This window comes from Bactrocera oleae, chromosome 5 (assembly GCF_042242935.1).
Source record: "Bactrocera oleae isolate idBacOlea1 chromosome 5, idBacOlea1, whole genome shotgun sequence".
Lineage (NCBI taxonomy): Eukaryota > Metazoa > Arthropoda > Insecta > Diptera > Tephritidae > Bactrocera > Bactrocera oleae.
Genome location: NC_091539.1, coordinates 13,833,654 through 13,847,829, shown reverse-complemented (window position 1 = coordinate 13,847,829; position 14,176 = coordinate 13,833,654). Strand labels below are relative to the sequence as shown.

At 34.0% G+C, this 14,176-nt stretch overlaps 1 protein-coding gene across 1 annotated transcript; it reads right to left on the bottom strand.

The window, feature by feature from the left end:
• Nucleotides 1-1,195: 1,195 nt before the first annotated feature.
• Nucleotides 1,196-5,276, bottom strand: LOC138857317 (uncharacterized). The gene is made up of 3 exons (XM_070109696.1): nucleotides 4,565-5,276; nucleotides 3,142-3,933; nucleotides 1,196-2,841 (listed from the first exon to the last, which is right to left on the bottom strand). The coding sequence occupies exons 1-3, from the start codon at nucleotides 5,274-5,276 to the stop codon at nucleotides 1,196-1,198; spliced, it is 3,150 nt and encodes a 1,049-aa protein (XP_069965797.1).
• Between the last annotated feature and the right edge of the window lie 8,900 nt (nucleotides 5,277-14,176).

The following is a 14,176-nucleotide window of genomic DNA, read 5'->3' as shown; positions in this document are numbered from 1 at the left end:
GTTCTGTGCCACGCCCACTGTCTAATTTTGAACGCGGTTCCTATAAAGTCATCTCATACCATCCCAGAGATAAAATTTAATGTCTCTGGCGTGTTTAGTGCTTGATTTATCGCGCTTTTAGTAGTTTTTAACAGTACCGTTATATGGGGAGTGGGCGGAGTTGCCACCCGATTTCAACTATTTTCACACCATCAATAGAAGTGCTAAAAACATTTGCTTCCAGTGAATTTTGTTATTATAGCATTAGCGGTTTAGGAGATATGCATATTAAAGCTATTAGAGGCGGGACCACGCCCACTTTTAAACAAACATTTTAACTGCAGATGCCCCTCCCTAATGTGATTCTGTGTACCAAATAATAGTCTTGTATCTTATTGTGGAGCTTAGTTATGGCAATTTATTTGTTTTTGATTAATGGCGTTTTGTGGGCGTGGCAGTGGTCCGATTACGCCCATCTGCAATACCAACCGTCTCACGGTACCAAGAAACATGTCTACCAAGTTTCATAAAGATACCTTAATTTTTACTCAAGTTAGAGCTTGCACGGACGGACGGACGGACAGACAGTCACCCGGATTTCCACTCGTCTCTTCATCCTGATCATTTATATATATACTAGCTGATACCCGCGACTTCGTCTGCGTTGTTGCAAATCCTTGAATAATCTCTCCAAAATTCGTGACATTCATATTTAGTCCGTGTCAATTTCAATACAAATGATGCATAATCGTTCGTAAAACTATTACCTATAGCTGAAACCCGCGACTTTGTCCGAGTTAGAACTATCCAATTTTTATGAATAAATTATGATTTAATAGTTTAAATGAACAATTAACGATATGTACTACCTTGCAATAATAAAGAAAAATTCTATGTGTATTCATCAATGGTACGCATTTTGTTTTTTATTATGAATAAATTAAACAATTAAGTATAAGTTAAAACGAGTTTTTTAGAGATACGTATTGTTTTAAAAGTTAAAAAAATGGTTTTTTTATAGCTCATATAATTTTTTTAATTACACAACTTAAATAATCTATACAATTTACAAAATAAAATATAAATTTTTTCACTTTCAATTAAATCTATATGCTATTTAAATAAAAACATAAAAGCAATAAAAACAAAAACAAATAGATAGGATATATATATTTATAAACTTATAAAAACTTCAAAAATGATTATAATAAACTTATTATAATGCCTTCTTATAAACAATATTAGGTGTACAGTTATCATTTGTTAACATAACAATATTTGAGGCTTCACTTACACGTGAACATGCAACATATAATTGTCCATGACTAAAGCATCCTTGACTCAAATCAATACCAGTTTTCTTTAAAGTTTGAGCTTGCGATTTATTAATTGTCATTGCAAAGCTAACATTAATTGGAAATTGTAATCTTTTGAATTGAAATGGATAATTTGATGGAATGATAGGTATTCTAGGTATAAATACTGTTTCGCCTTTACCATAACCAGTCATAACTACTGCTTCGATGATATTTTTTTGTAGAGAAATTACTCGTAATCTCGTTCCATTGCAGAGTTTTGGTGGATTTAAATTTCGCAGTAGCATAATAGGAATACCAATATTCAAATCTATTTGATGTTGTGGAAGACCAGGTGCGTTTATGCTATTTAAAAATTCTACCGGGTAATGCACGGCTTGTTCTGATTGACATATTGTGTTTATAGATAAATATGTTGTTGAATTGCCAGGAATCTTTTCCATTATAAGCGTATTAAGTAACGATACTCTATCATTTCTTGGTGCTAATATAGATCTCTCGCACAACCACGAATCTTCTTTGGAGATTAGATTGTGAATATCGTCATAAATATCTGATATTAAAGTTTGAGTATCGGCAACGACATGACAGAGAGCAGATGGGATTTCAATGTCGTGGTTAGAATTTATTTCTGGATATTTTCCTTCGCCAATATCTAGGAGAATTTTACAAAATTCTGCGCCACTGGATTGTGCTCTCATATTTTCTTTTAGATGAAGTTTCTCGATATTATTCCATAGTACTGAACGTTTCAAACATGCATTAACCTCATCTGTTCGTGTGCCTTTAGCTATAACAGGTAATGTTTGTCTAAAATCTCCTGCAAATAAAAATACTACTCCACCAAATAATTGATTATTATTTCTTAAGTCTTTCATTGTTCTATTCACTGCTTCAATAGATACTTTGTTGGCCATAGTGCATTCATCCCACACAACAAAAACACAATCTTGTAAAACTTTGGCTTTATAGCTATTTTTTGATATACCACAGACTGGATTTTCCATATGGATAACTTCTATAGGAATCTTGAACATAGAATGGGCTGTTTTCCCTCCGGGAAGAAGAGTTGCAGCTATTCCTGATGATGCTACCGCTATAGCAATTTTCTTCTCTGAGCGTATTTTTGCTAATATAAGGTTAATCAAAAATGTTTTACCAGTACCACCTGGAGCATCCAAAAAATATACACCTCCATCATTTGTATTTACTTTTTCGATAATAAGTTGATAGATTTGATTTTGTTCATTATTTAATTTTGGTTCATTATTATTTATCGTATGTTGAAGTTCAATTGGATTGAAATTAGTTTGCTCAATATATTCTCTATTTAATGTATTAATAGATTCGCCAACTAAATATGGAGATGGTAAACCATAATGATCAATGGTGTTTCCACCTATTGACAGTACTACGTTTTGTAATGCAAGAAGTGCACGATTAGTTATATCATCAATATAAGAATTTATATCAGCATCTGGGTATTGAGGTTCAAGATTTCTGCTAAAATCATCTATAAAGTGACTTTTGAACTTATTCCATAATTCTAGTGGATAAGAAGTATTGCAAAAAACCAATATGATAGCGAATAATTCGCGCAGCTTAGACGCACTGCTGCTTATCGTGGCATCTGCTAATGTAAGGTGCCAGTGATTATCATTTTCTAATAAACCAAGAGCTAAACATGCTGCTTGATATGTTGGATATACGATACCGTTTACTGTTCTTAATTTTTCAAATGAAGTTGGACCTCTGACAATATACAATAACATTCGTAGATAATAGCATTCTTGATTGTTTGGGTGTACTGTATAAACTCTTCCAAGAGTATGCTCATAAAAAATACCAGGATAATTATTGACAGGAGTACCACGGCGTCGCCGTTGAAACGTTCCATTGTTCTTGTTAAATGTATAGTAAGTTTTTACCTCTTCATAAAGTAAGGTAGTTGCGAATTCGTCGCTCTGACATAACTTGAAAAATGCCATCAATGTTGTATTTTTTGGATTGTCCATTGCTTCTTGGATATTACTTGGATCAATGTAAACTCTTTGACCATTTTCCAAATGTACATCTAAGTGTGTAACTGGTGGAAAGCGTTCATGAATAGAAAACGATAGCATACGCCATACTGCTTCAGAAGTACTAATGTATCTTCCATTTTGATATGAAGTTATTTCATCTTTATCATTTTGTACACTGAATATAGCTAAGTCTGAACCTTTATTGACGTATTTGCATATATACTTTATAGACTTGACACTATTGCAAAGTTCGACATTGATATGTGCCTTAAATGCTCGTAATAATACTGGTGAAAAAGGAACAATCCACCGATTGTCGATATTAAAAGTCTTCGTCCGTGACTGAATTGATGCTTGTCTGCCGCCATTTTTAGGTGATCGACGTCTATAAAATGGGTATCCATCTTCACCTGTGACAGTTTCTGTTGTAAACGCCTTTGGAAACTTCTTACTACAGATACCATTTTTCATACATGGACACTGTGGATTATGAACGCCACATGGACCATGCACCATATGCGTTTTTACAATTTCAAATAATTGTAATTCATCTTCTTTATCTGGCAATTCTGCAGAAATAACATCATCAATTTGTTCTGCTGTAATTTTTATTTCTAACCATATTAAAATATGAGCATGTGGTAATCCACGTTTTTGCCATTCAACACTGTACATATAACAGCGGACAGAACCAAACATTTTTCCTTTAACTAAAAGATCCATCATTCATTTCAATTTTTGTTTAAAAACTCTCGACACTATGTCATGACGATCGGAAGCTAATTGTCCCGTGAATAATTCACGGGTGATTTCATCCCATTTAGGATTTGTTGTAAAAGTTATAAATAGATCAGGCCGTCCATACTTTCTAACATAACAGAATGCATCTTGTGTACGTTCATGCATGTACCGATGTCCTCCCGTGAAAGATGAGGGCAAAATAACCAACCGTCCTAAGTTATCCGCATCTTCATTTTGATTCAAAGCATCTCGTAGGTGAATATAATTTTCGACTCTGAGTTTTTTCTGATTACATCGAAAATACAATAGTCTTTCTGTTTCAATTTTTGCATATACATCTACTATGTATTGATTAAATAATTGTTTGTACTGATGTAAATGATTGTATTCGTTTTTTCGAATCATTAATCGGTAGCAATAATATTGTAGTGCGGAAACTTTTTTATTAAATACTGTTCTACCTGGGATTAACTTGATTAATTGTGATATGGTATCCGTCCTCACCACGAACAAACATGAGCGGATATTGTAATGCATCATATGATCTATGTGTTTCTGCAATTCTTTGCAAACTGTCATTTTTTCTATGAAGTATAATATCTCGTTTATCACATTGTTGATCTACCAAGAGTACAGACACTTCGTTTGTTGCTGGTTCATTATGGCGACCTCTATGCTCTGTTGATGGACGATGATCCGTATTTATAACAATTTTGTAATTACATTCATTTGAGTCAGTTGGGAATAACTGAAGCGCCGTTTTGAAATCACGGACGTAAGGATTCGTTTCATCAAGCATTGACTGTAAGCACTCTAGCAACGAAGCATTCAGAACTGGAAAATGATGTAATCTCGTATCCCTTTGCTGCTTATAATCACTCAGAAAATATATTTGTAAGAATGATTCTCGCTGATTATTCTTTGGGAGAAGGGAACCGATTAAGTGATACACTTGTCCTTGCACTTTAAACGTTGGCATAAAATTCCCTTCATTTGCTTCTTTTGCACCAAATGATGTCATTTGGAAGGCAGAATTATAACGTCGAATGTTGTTAAGAAAATGCTGCGAATATATGTGATCACCGCACAATAATGATTGAAGTGGTTCAGGGGGCTGCTCAATTGGATCTAGACGTACTTTTCCTCCAGAACAACAAATACCAGTTGATTCTTCTTTCCATTTCAAAGCTTTACAATACTTGCACACGTCAGTCATTGAACCAATTTCTGCTTCAGTGGAATAAGTTACATTGGGATCATATTCAAATCAGTTATTATAGTTACCTTGCCATAGACTATTACGTCCAGTAGTTTTTCTTATTTGATCATTTCTAAGGCGTCGTGATCTAGATTGATCTGACTCTTGATTTCGTGTATTTGCATGTCGTATACGATCGTCTTGTAGTCGATGTTCTCTTGATTCATCTGATTCTTGATTTCGTGTATTTGCATGTCGTATACGATCGTCTTGTAGTCGATGTTCTCTTGATTCATCTGACTCTTGATTTCGTGTATTTGCATGTCGTATACGATCATCTTGTAATCGCTGTAACTCAACTAAAAAAGCAAACTGCGTTTATTTACATAAAATATAACCTATGTTACTCCCAAAAACTTCCTTTACATGTCTGCAAAATTTCATTAAAATCGGTTCAGCCGTTTCGGAGATTACCCGGAACAGACAGACAGACAAAGAATTTTATAGGTATAGATAACCCTATATCTAACTCGATTAGTTTTAGGTGATACAAACAACCATTAGGTGAACAAAACTATTATACTCTGAAGCAACAGGTTGCGAGAGTATAAAAACCCATCTAGTCCGTCATTGTGTCCGTTTCCGTGAAACTAGAGAAACCTCTACCAATTTGTTCCACTGATGATATGCTATCTTCCCAAACTGCCTGGGATACAGTATGCGGTATAATTATGCAAAATGCCCGCGAAAATGAAATTGCTGAAAGACTGAGAGCCCAGTCCCGAAATACTGCCAGCATAATCGTACATATATAATACCCCTGCGAAGGAAAGGCTAACGGTAGCTCCGTAGGGAAACACAGGTCAGAGAGCAAGTGATTTAGTACGTATGTACAGCGCATACGTACTAAATCACTCACTTTATATTGTACAGTGGAATTACATCCACCATTGGCGTATCCATAAAAAATATAATTGCGTGCGTGCATTTGTCGGCGTGTACTTTGAACTTGAAGTAGCAAATAAGAAGACGGCAATTCGCAAATGCCCTGTGTGAATGTGACTGATTGAACAATACACCGCCTTGTCCATATTTGCAGTGTGCTTTTCAGTCGATTTGACTTACTCATTAGGCATTTGAAGGAGTGGGTGAATGTACAGTGGTTATAATTATACAAGAATAATAACTTTATATATATAAATATACCGTCATCTAAATGAATGTCAGCTTGTAATGTACAGCTCGACTTTTTAATAAATGGTAGCTGCTGGTAAAAAATATAGATAATGCCTCTTTGGTCAAATTATCGATTTTTTATTTCAATGTTGTACACGTTAACTTAACTATATTGCGAGATACATCCGTTCATACGTTTACACTACCCTTTTTGATAATGTTTGGTGCGAAGCAAGGAATAGTTAGATTCGGTTGGCGTTATTATTGTACTCGAAGTTGAACAAATTTTCATTAAGTTAATTTGGTATACAAAAACAAAAATATAATTTGATGTTTTCATTACATATAATATATGTATGAGTATGTTATGTGGGTTAAGGCGAGATACAAACCGATTTAAGCCAGTTTTAGTACCAAATAACAATACAAATATGTCAATCATAATATTCTTACCCAGGCTTTTTAAAGTTTTTTCATGAGATAATTCAGATATTGACAGAGATTTATAAAATTATAAGAGTGTCTTAAAAATAACCGAACTTCTTGGATATAGAATAAAATAAACATTTTATCATTTTCAGAGAGTTATTATTTATTCAAAATGGGCTCCATTAGACTCAATATTATACAACGTTTGGACTGACCACCCAGCGCATGCATACATTTTTTATGCACTTAAAGTAATGTTCTTCAGTCCATCAATTACGGCTGCTTAAATGCTTTTATTTTAATGCTACAAATTATTCAATAGATGAAGATTTCAATATAAGATTCGGACACACCTTATATGTTAACAAAAGATCTAGACTCATTTCTTTATTTGAGTGTATTTTTATAATGCTTAGTAGCACATTTATACCTTAAGTTTTATTAAGATATCTGAGACGCTGAACCTTATGTACGCCATTAAGGAAAACAGGAAAGTCAGATCGCAGTGTAGAGAGTCATAGCACCTTCGGTAGTTATAAATAGTACCGTTAAAAAGACCATGTTATGTTTTGTAGACGTAGCCGAATCAGTTCAAGAGAAATGTACACTGATGGTGGGCTTACGCTAATTTTTGTTCTGTACTCACTTCAATTTGTACGTATAACTCTAAACTTTTGACTTACCATACCAAATTTTCGCTACTGGCCAAAATATATAATATTAACATTCATGGTAAGTAAAAAAGTATATAGAATAAATAATAATTATTTCAAATATATTAAAATCGCGCAGAATTTAAACTGAATCTAAGAAAAGAAAAATACTGTAACTAGTTAATTCTAAAACAAATTTAAAGATTCAATACAACTCAAGGTTATTAAATATTACGTTCGAACAAAAGTAGTGAGTCTATCTTATCTAGTATTATATCAAACCAAGAATACCCTTTACTAGTAAAAAAGTTTCCATCCGAGAACTTGATTTCGATTGTTCGCTTTGTATGGCAGCTATTTGATATAGTGATTCGATCTGAACAATTTGTTCGGATATATACGATTTAACTTATATTTTATCGGATATAGTGGCATTACTATGGCCAATAATCCATGATAAGTTTGTAATGAAATAAAAATGTTTGTTCAAAAAAGTCTCCAGCACAATATTCTAAGAAGATTACCGTCAGACAATGCCGTTAAACCATTTGTGACCGTAATTTTGTCGATTGTCACCAGCTAAGATATAGTTTATCGTTGACAGAATTTATAACCTTATCTTAGTCGCCATAAAATATTATTCAATGTACCATCACAAAAGTCGAACGTGGATGAAAATGTCCATATAAAGAAGTACCTAACAACAAAACAATCCTTATATTAATTAAATACCTACTTGCGTAAACCAATAAGTTATAAAGTATATGTTATTTTATTATTATTGACTTATTTAGGGTGCTGTTTAAAGCGCTACTAATACGCTTACCTAACAATTTATATAACTGAATATACAATTTTTAAACGATTTTTTTATAGTACATACTTTGAAAAATCGTATATAGGTATGCATGTCATTTATTAAAAGTAATAAACAAATATTTGTAAGAGAAGCAAGTCTCAGAAATCTATTGACATAAGTGATTTGAATGTTTTAACGAGAGTCTATGAAATATATAGGAAACAAATGGTGTTCACGGATAAGTTATTAATAGATTGGTAAAATGTTTCATATGATTATTTATTAGCTTTAAATATAGTGCAGTTACTGCCAACTTTAGTAAATTGAAAATTTCAATCATAATGTGATAGTTTTTAATTAATACGTACTATGAAGGAAACCCATAGAAATTTTTAGTGTTTTCTATACATCGGGAATTTCAGTTTTTTATATTAATATTTTTTTATCGTTTATTTTTCTTAAAGTATTTCTATAAAAAAAACTTTACAGATATGATATTATATTAGAGTATAATGTCTCTGTATGAAGATATTAGAGATTAGTGTAGTAAGATAGTGGCATTTAGAATATAGTCCAAAGAAATTTTGGATACAAGATCTGTCATACTTATCCAAATCGAAAACAGTCAACATAGGTGATTGTTTTATGGAAAACATCATTTTAACTCATTCCTTGTAATGTAAAAAAACATTTCGAGGTTTTCATGGAATAAAAATAAAAATAAATAATTATAGAAATAGATATTTAGACAATTAAAGTGGTATATTAAGTTTGCCTCGAAGTTTGTAACATCCAAAAAGAAACATCGGAGACCTTATAAAATCGATCTGAAATTTTGCACACTTTGTTTTTTATTGGTATGGAATTATTGTAAGGAAAAATTTTTTATTTGATAAGATATTTTCATCACTATAGACCGCTATAGCATATAGGTGCCATTCAAACTGGAACAAATATTTACACTTTTATGGATAATTTTATAATCTTAAATAATTACCTCAGGTAATTTATTGATATAAAATTGCGAATTAATTTGTTTGACCTTTGATCTCGAATTTTTTTTTTCCACATATCGAAACGGACTTATATTATCTTATTTTAAAATAATTTTTGAACATTTTCACTATCTTCTTGTAAATTTATGCAACTTCACTCTTACTTTCTGTCTAATCTAACCTGATGAAGTGATTGATGAAGTAATGCTTTTATTTAGATTGTACTGAAAGTGAAAGTGACTCCAAGGCATTGGAAAAGGAATTGCAGTTCTTAGTGTTTATAACTAACTTAACTGTTATATTTAACAGTTGCGACAAAGACAGTAACATATTCTGAAAAAATAAATAGTTAATTCTATACATTTTTTAGGGAAGAATATACTTAACGAAACAAATTTAAATAAAAACAAGTAAGGACGTTCTAAGTTTGAGTGTAACCTAACCTTTTATCTCGCAACTTGCAAGGATCAAAGCCCGGGAAATTACTTCAGGAGTTGGCAAAATTTTATATTAAAGGAAGTATTGATCCGACGCAACCCATTTTTGACACAAAGACTAAATACTATTATCGAGAGTTTCATTTATTTATTTTATTATATGAATTTCAATTATATATTTTACACATTGACCGACATTTTCGGTAAAAAGGCAACTATGGGCATTGGGGTCCACATATTCAGTACCTAGGGGCTTAACCAGTTTTGATTCGATTTAGACGCAAAGGTTTACCCCAATACAACCATTGTTGCTTGATTTGCATAGGGAAAGTAAAAGAATCAGATGGAATTTAAAATCTTGTTATATGGAAATAGGCGTGGTTGTAGTCCGATTTCGATTTTCGCACTATAGCATAGAAATATGAGAAGAATGTTATGTACTATGAATTTGAATTATAATATATTATAATTGAATTTGAATGTAATGTGAATTTGGTTGAAATCGGTTAAGCAGATCCCAAGACATAGATATTATATATATATATATAATATATACTTGTATATAATAGTTTCATAAACATATCTCAATTTTTACTCGAGTTACAGCTTGCACGTACGAACGGACGGACGGACGGACAGAGAGTCACCCCTATTTTAACTCGTCTCTTCATCCTGATCATTTATATATATAAAACCCTATATCTAACTCGATTCGTTTTAGGTGATACAAACAACTATTGGGTAAACAAAACTATTATACTCTGTCGCAACATTTTGCGAGAGTATAATAAGTAGTGTTTTAACGTCTATCTCATGTTTTTTACCTTTTTTCCCCAAAATCACTTTTGAAAAATTTTAACTTCTTCAAGGTTTAGAATTTTATGACGATGACTAGACAATGCTGGTTAATAATTGAAGAATACATATTTGCAAATAAATGAATCTGTTAAACTGCCACGGCTACCGACGACCATAAAATTGTAGGAGTGTGTATGTGTTAACTGTTCCGTAAGTACGTTTTTTGGCCGTGAAACGGTAGTTTATGCATACATACGATTATTATGTTTATTGAGTTAGACTAAACGTTAAGTAAATAATGCAAACACACATAAACACAGTAAATGTCAATCATGTGTACATAATTGCGAAGATCAAGTTTAAGTAGCGGCTGATACACCAAGCATGTGGCTGATTGGTGTGGTGGCAGTACACGTAAACCCCGCGCTGCCAATAATCGCACAGGTACGTGATGCAGCTTGCTTAAATGTACAGATATGTAAATACAGCTACATAAGTTTGTATATGTATGTATTTATACTATAATGTGTATTTAAGTAGTTGAAGGGCGGCATCTACTTGAATTTTAGTAAATATTTACGAAATTACATACATATGTATGTTAAGTTTCTGCATATGTGCTTGCATGTTAGTGGTATTCACACATCTAATGTTTGAATTAGGTGGCTTAAGTCCTAATGCTAATATACTAAGTTGCTTATTGACATGATGATTTGATATGATTTTAAGCACAGTGGTCATTTACCTCTAAAATAAAAAAATAAAACATATTTCTGATTATTTAAAAAAAATATATCAGAATTTATATAATACTTACATTTAATACATGTACATACATAATTATTTGCTTAAAGTGAGAGCTCGGGGTCACGGCTAAGAGAGAGGGAGCCTTTATGAGAGTGAGCCTTCGCATCGTCTGTTCATCAGGTGGTGTGACTGCAGCGGGCGTTTGCCTTGGAGCAAGCGGCTCGCTGTATGAACGTGATCAGGGGCGGAAGAACAGTGAAACTTTCTAACCAGCTGGAGTTGTGCCGCTGGGTTTGGGATCCACCACCTAAAATGTAATTCCAACGAAAGGAACACGAAAGTATCCGATATTAATCTCCCCAAACGTTGACCACAGCAAAGTCACAAAGGAACATAATTTACGGATATGCGTCTGGGATGTCCGGACCGTCTATAGCGAAGGTGCCGCTATTCAGCTAGTGAATGTCCTCGAAAAATCTACCATACTCTCTCTACTACAGCTGCCATTAGACGATGTACAAATTTGGTGTAGGATTTATAGTTAGTCGGAGCCTTCCCACCTTATCTCCGGGTTAACCCGGCCACAGGGTAGCCACAATCCGCTCCAAGGCTAAATTTCATCACACAACGACGACACCAAAACTCGCGCAACGAAATTGATCACGTTGTGATAAACGGAAAATACGCCTCTAGTGCGCTAGACGTTCGTTCGATCCAAAGTGCTGATTTCGACATTGCTAAATGGCGGAAACAGTCCTGTGACGGATGAAGAAGCCGCAAAATACTCTACGGTGACAACATTATCGTCCCACCACTTGACTTAAGATCAAAGCCCTAGGGGCCGATAGATTACCGTCTGAGCTGTTAAAAGCCGGCGGCGCATGTTCTGAATGAGCTCTACGGCGACATGGGCAGCCAAAAGCTTCTCCCATTCGAGACATAAGGGTAGATAACGGAAGCAGGGGCGTCACGTATGCAATGGAGAGACCCAGTGCATAGATCTGTCAAAAGTTAAAAAAGGTATCAAAAAAAACGTACGTAAAATGGATTGATTAAATTTACTGTTTATCTACGCATTTTTGCTGACCTATTTACATTTATCTATTGAATGTAAGAATAAACAATGTTCAATAAATATTTACTAATATTAAGAGTCACGTTTTACATAGTCACAACCAAATTTTACTGATAAATATTTATTAATATCCTAAGCCATATGAGAAGTGACCTTCAATGATTATCACAACAAAAGAAGAAACTATATATTTACAGTAGAATTTTTGTAAATTACACACCCGTGACGTAAAAGTCATTTTAAAAGTTACTCCTGTGTTTAGCGACCAACCTTCTGTTTGCAATAATCTTATAACTCTTCTTTTGTTAGAGGAAGGAACCAGGTAGGTACATAGGTAGGTAGAGTGGCTGTCTTACGACGCACCTAGGCCTTTAGGAGACCCATTGTCAAACCACCGGGACTAATATCCCCTCACTCTATTGTCTTCTGTCTGAACCACCCTTTGCTTCTAAAGAAGTAAATCAGCCCAAAAAGTTTTATCTGAGTAACCTCCGAAACGTCGTTAAGAAACCGTCGACCGATAGTTGCGATTATTTTCCCATACAAAGCCTTGCGTTGTCTCCTGACAGCTTCTACAATAGTCGTTATATGGTAATCCTAGTCTACTGGCACGTCTGCTAATTAGACAGTGACCTATTAGCACTCCTACTAGAGTTCTTATGTCATTCCTTTTGAATTTTAATAGTCGGCATGTGCGGCCCATATTCTATTCATGCCACGTTTGCCTGCTTGTTGAGCAAGTCAGGGATTGATTCTACAAACACTCAGCTAAATTTATAAGATGTTTGTCAATTAAATACATATCTACAAGTAGGTAGAGGTATATAAATTCCCTATTTTCCGTAGTCTAATTGTAGGGTGTTGCCTGCTCTGGCTAGCTCATCTGCTTCACAGTTACCAGGAATATCACTATGTCCTGAAACCCATTGCAGGTTTATCGTGAAAGAAGATGTTAGATCCACTAAGAGATCAAGGCATTCTGTCACCATCTGCGATGGAACCTTAAGCGACTTTAGTGACTTCAACGTCGCTTGGCTATCGTTATATATAATTATATTCCTTGCTGTGAGCACACTCCTCGTCAGAACAACAATACTTTCTTTAATTGCTGTGATATCCATTTCGAAGACACTGCGATGTTGGTATCTAATTTTGCTGAAAAGACAACACCTCCCACTCGATATTCTAGTTTGGATTCATTCGTATAGATGCTTATCCTTACGTCCCCCTCGCCTTTTTCCCATTCTTTTCTGGAAGGGAAGGCCATATTGCGGACCGAATTTAAGGTCACTTTTATGGGATTTCGAAAATCCGTGGCATTGGGTAGAAACGCGAACTTACTAAGTATCATAGAATGCCTCTTATTGCAGGCGACTAATTAGGTGGATTCCCCGAACCAGTTTGTTAGCAGTAAATGTAAAATGAAGTTTAGTGCTTGACATGGCGTTGTACTAAGAGCTCCTTTGATGTATATATAACTGCTATTTGTATGCTTTCCATAAGACTTACCGCGTATTTTTTTCCATTATTGGCCATCATACCAATATACCGCATGCCATAATCGCCCTAACAATTGTTAAGCCACAGTAAAATGAATGCTCAAGTTGGAGGAATGGCCCAATTTTCTATATACTTGTATCCTTTAACGCCTTCCAACCGACTCACTGAGCATTATCTGATGCAATTTTTTCTATTAAAAAGAGCCAGGCAAAATGTTTGTGTCGTCTTGTTCAAACTTTACCTGACAGTTTAACTTTAAGTGAACCAGCCAAATTTGTTAAGACGAAGCTACTGAGATTTAATTTTTAG

Excerpts from the sequence above, each read along its gene's own strand:
- LOC138857317 (XM_070109696.1), bottom strand. The coding sequence starts at position 5,276 with ATGACTGACGTGTGCAAGTATTGTAAAGCTTTGAAATGGAAAGAAGAA. Across the intron at positions 3,934-4,564 it reads TCCGCTCATGTTTGTTCGTG|AAATAAAAATTACAGCAGAA; the intron begins GTGAGGACGGAT and ends TAATATGGTTAG. Across the intron at positions 2,842-3,141 it reads TCCTGTCAATAATTATCCTG|AATTATGGAATAAGTTCAAA; the intron begins GTATTTTTTATG and ends CTTATCCACTAG.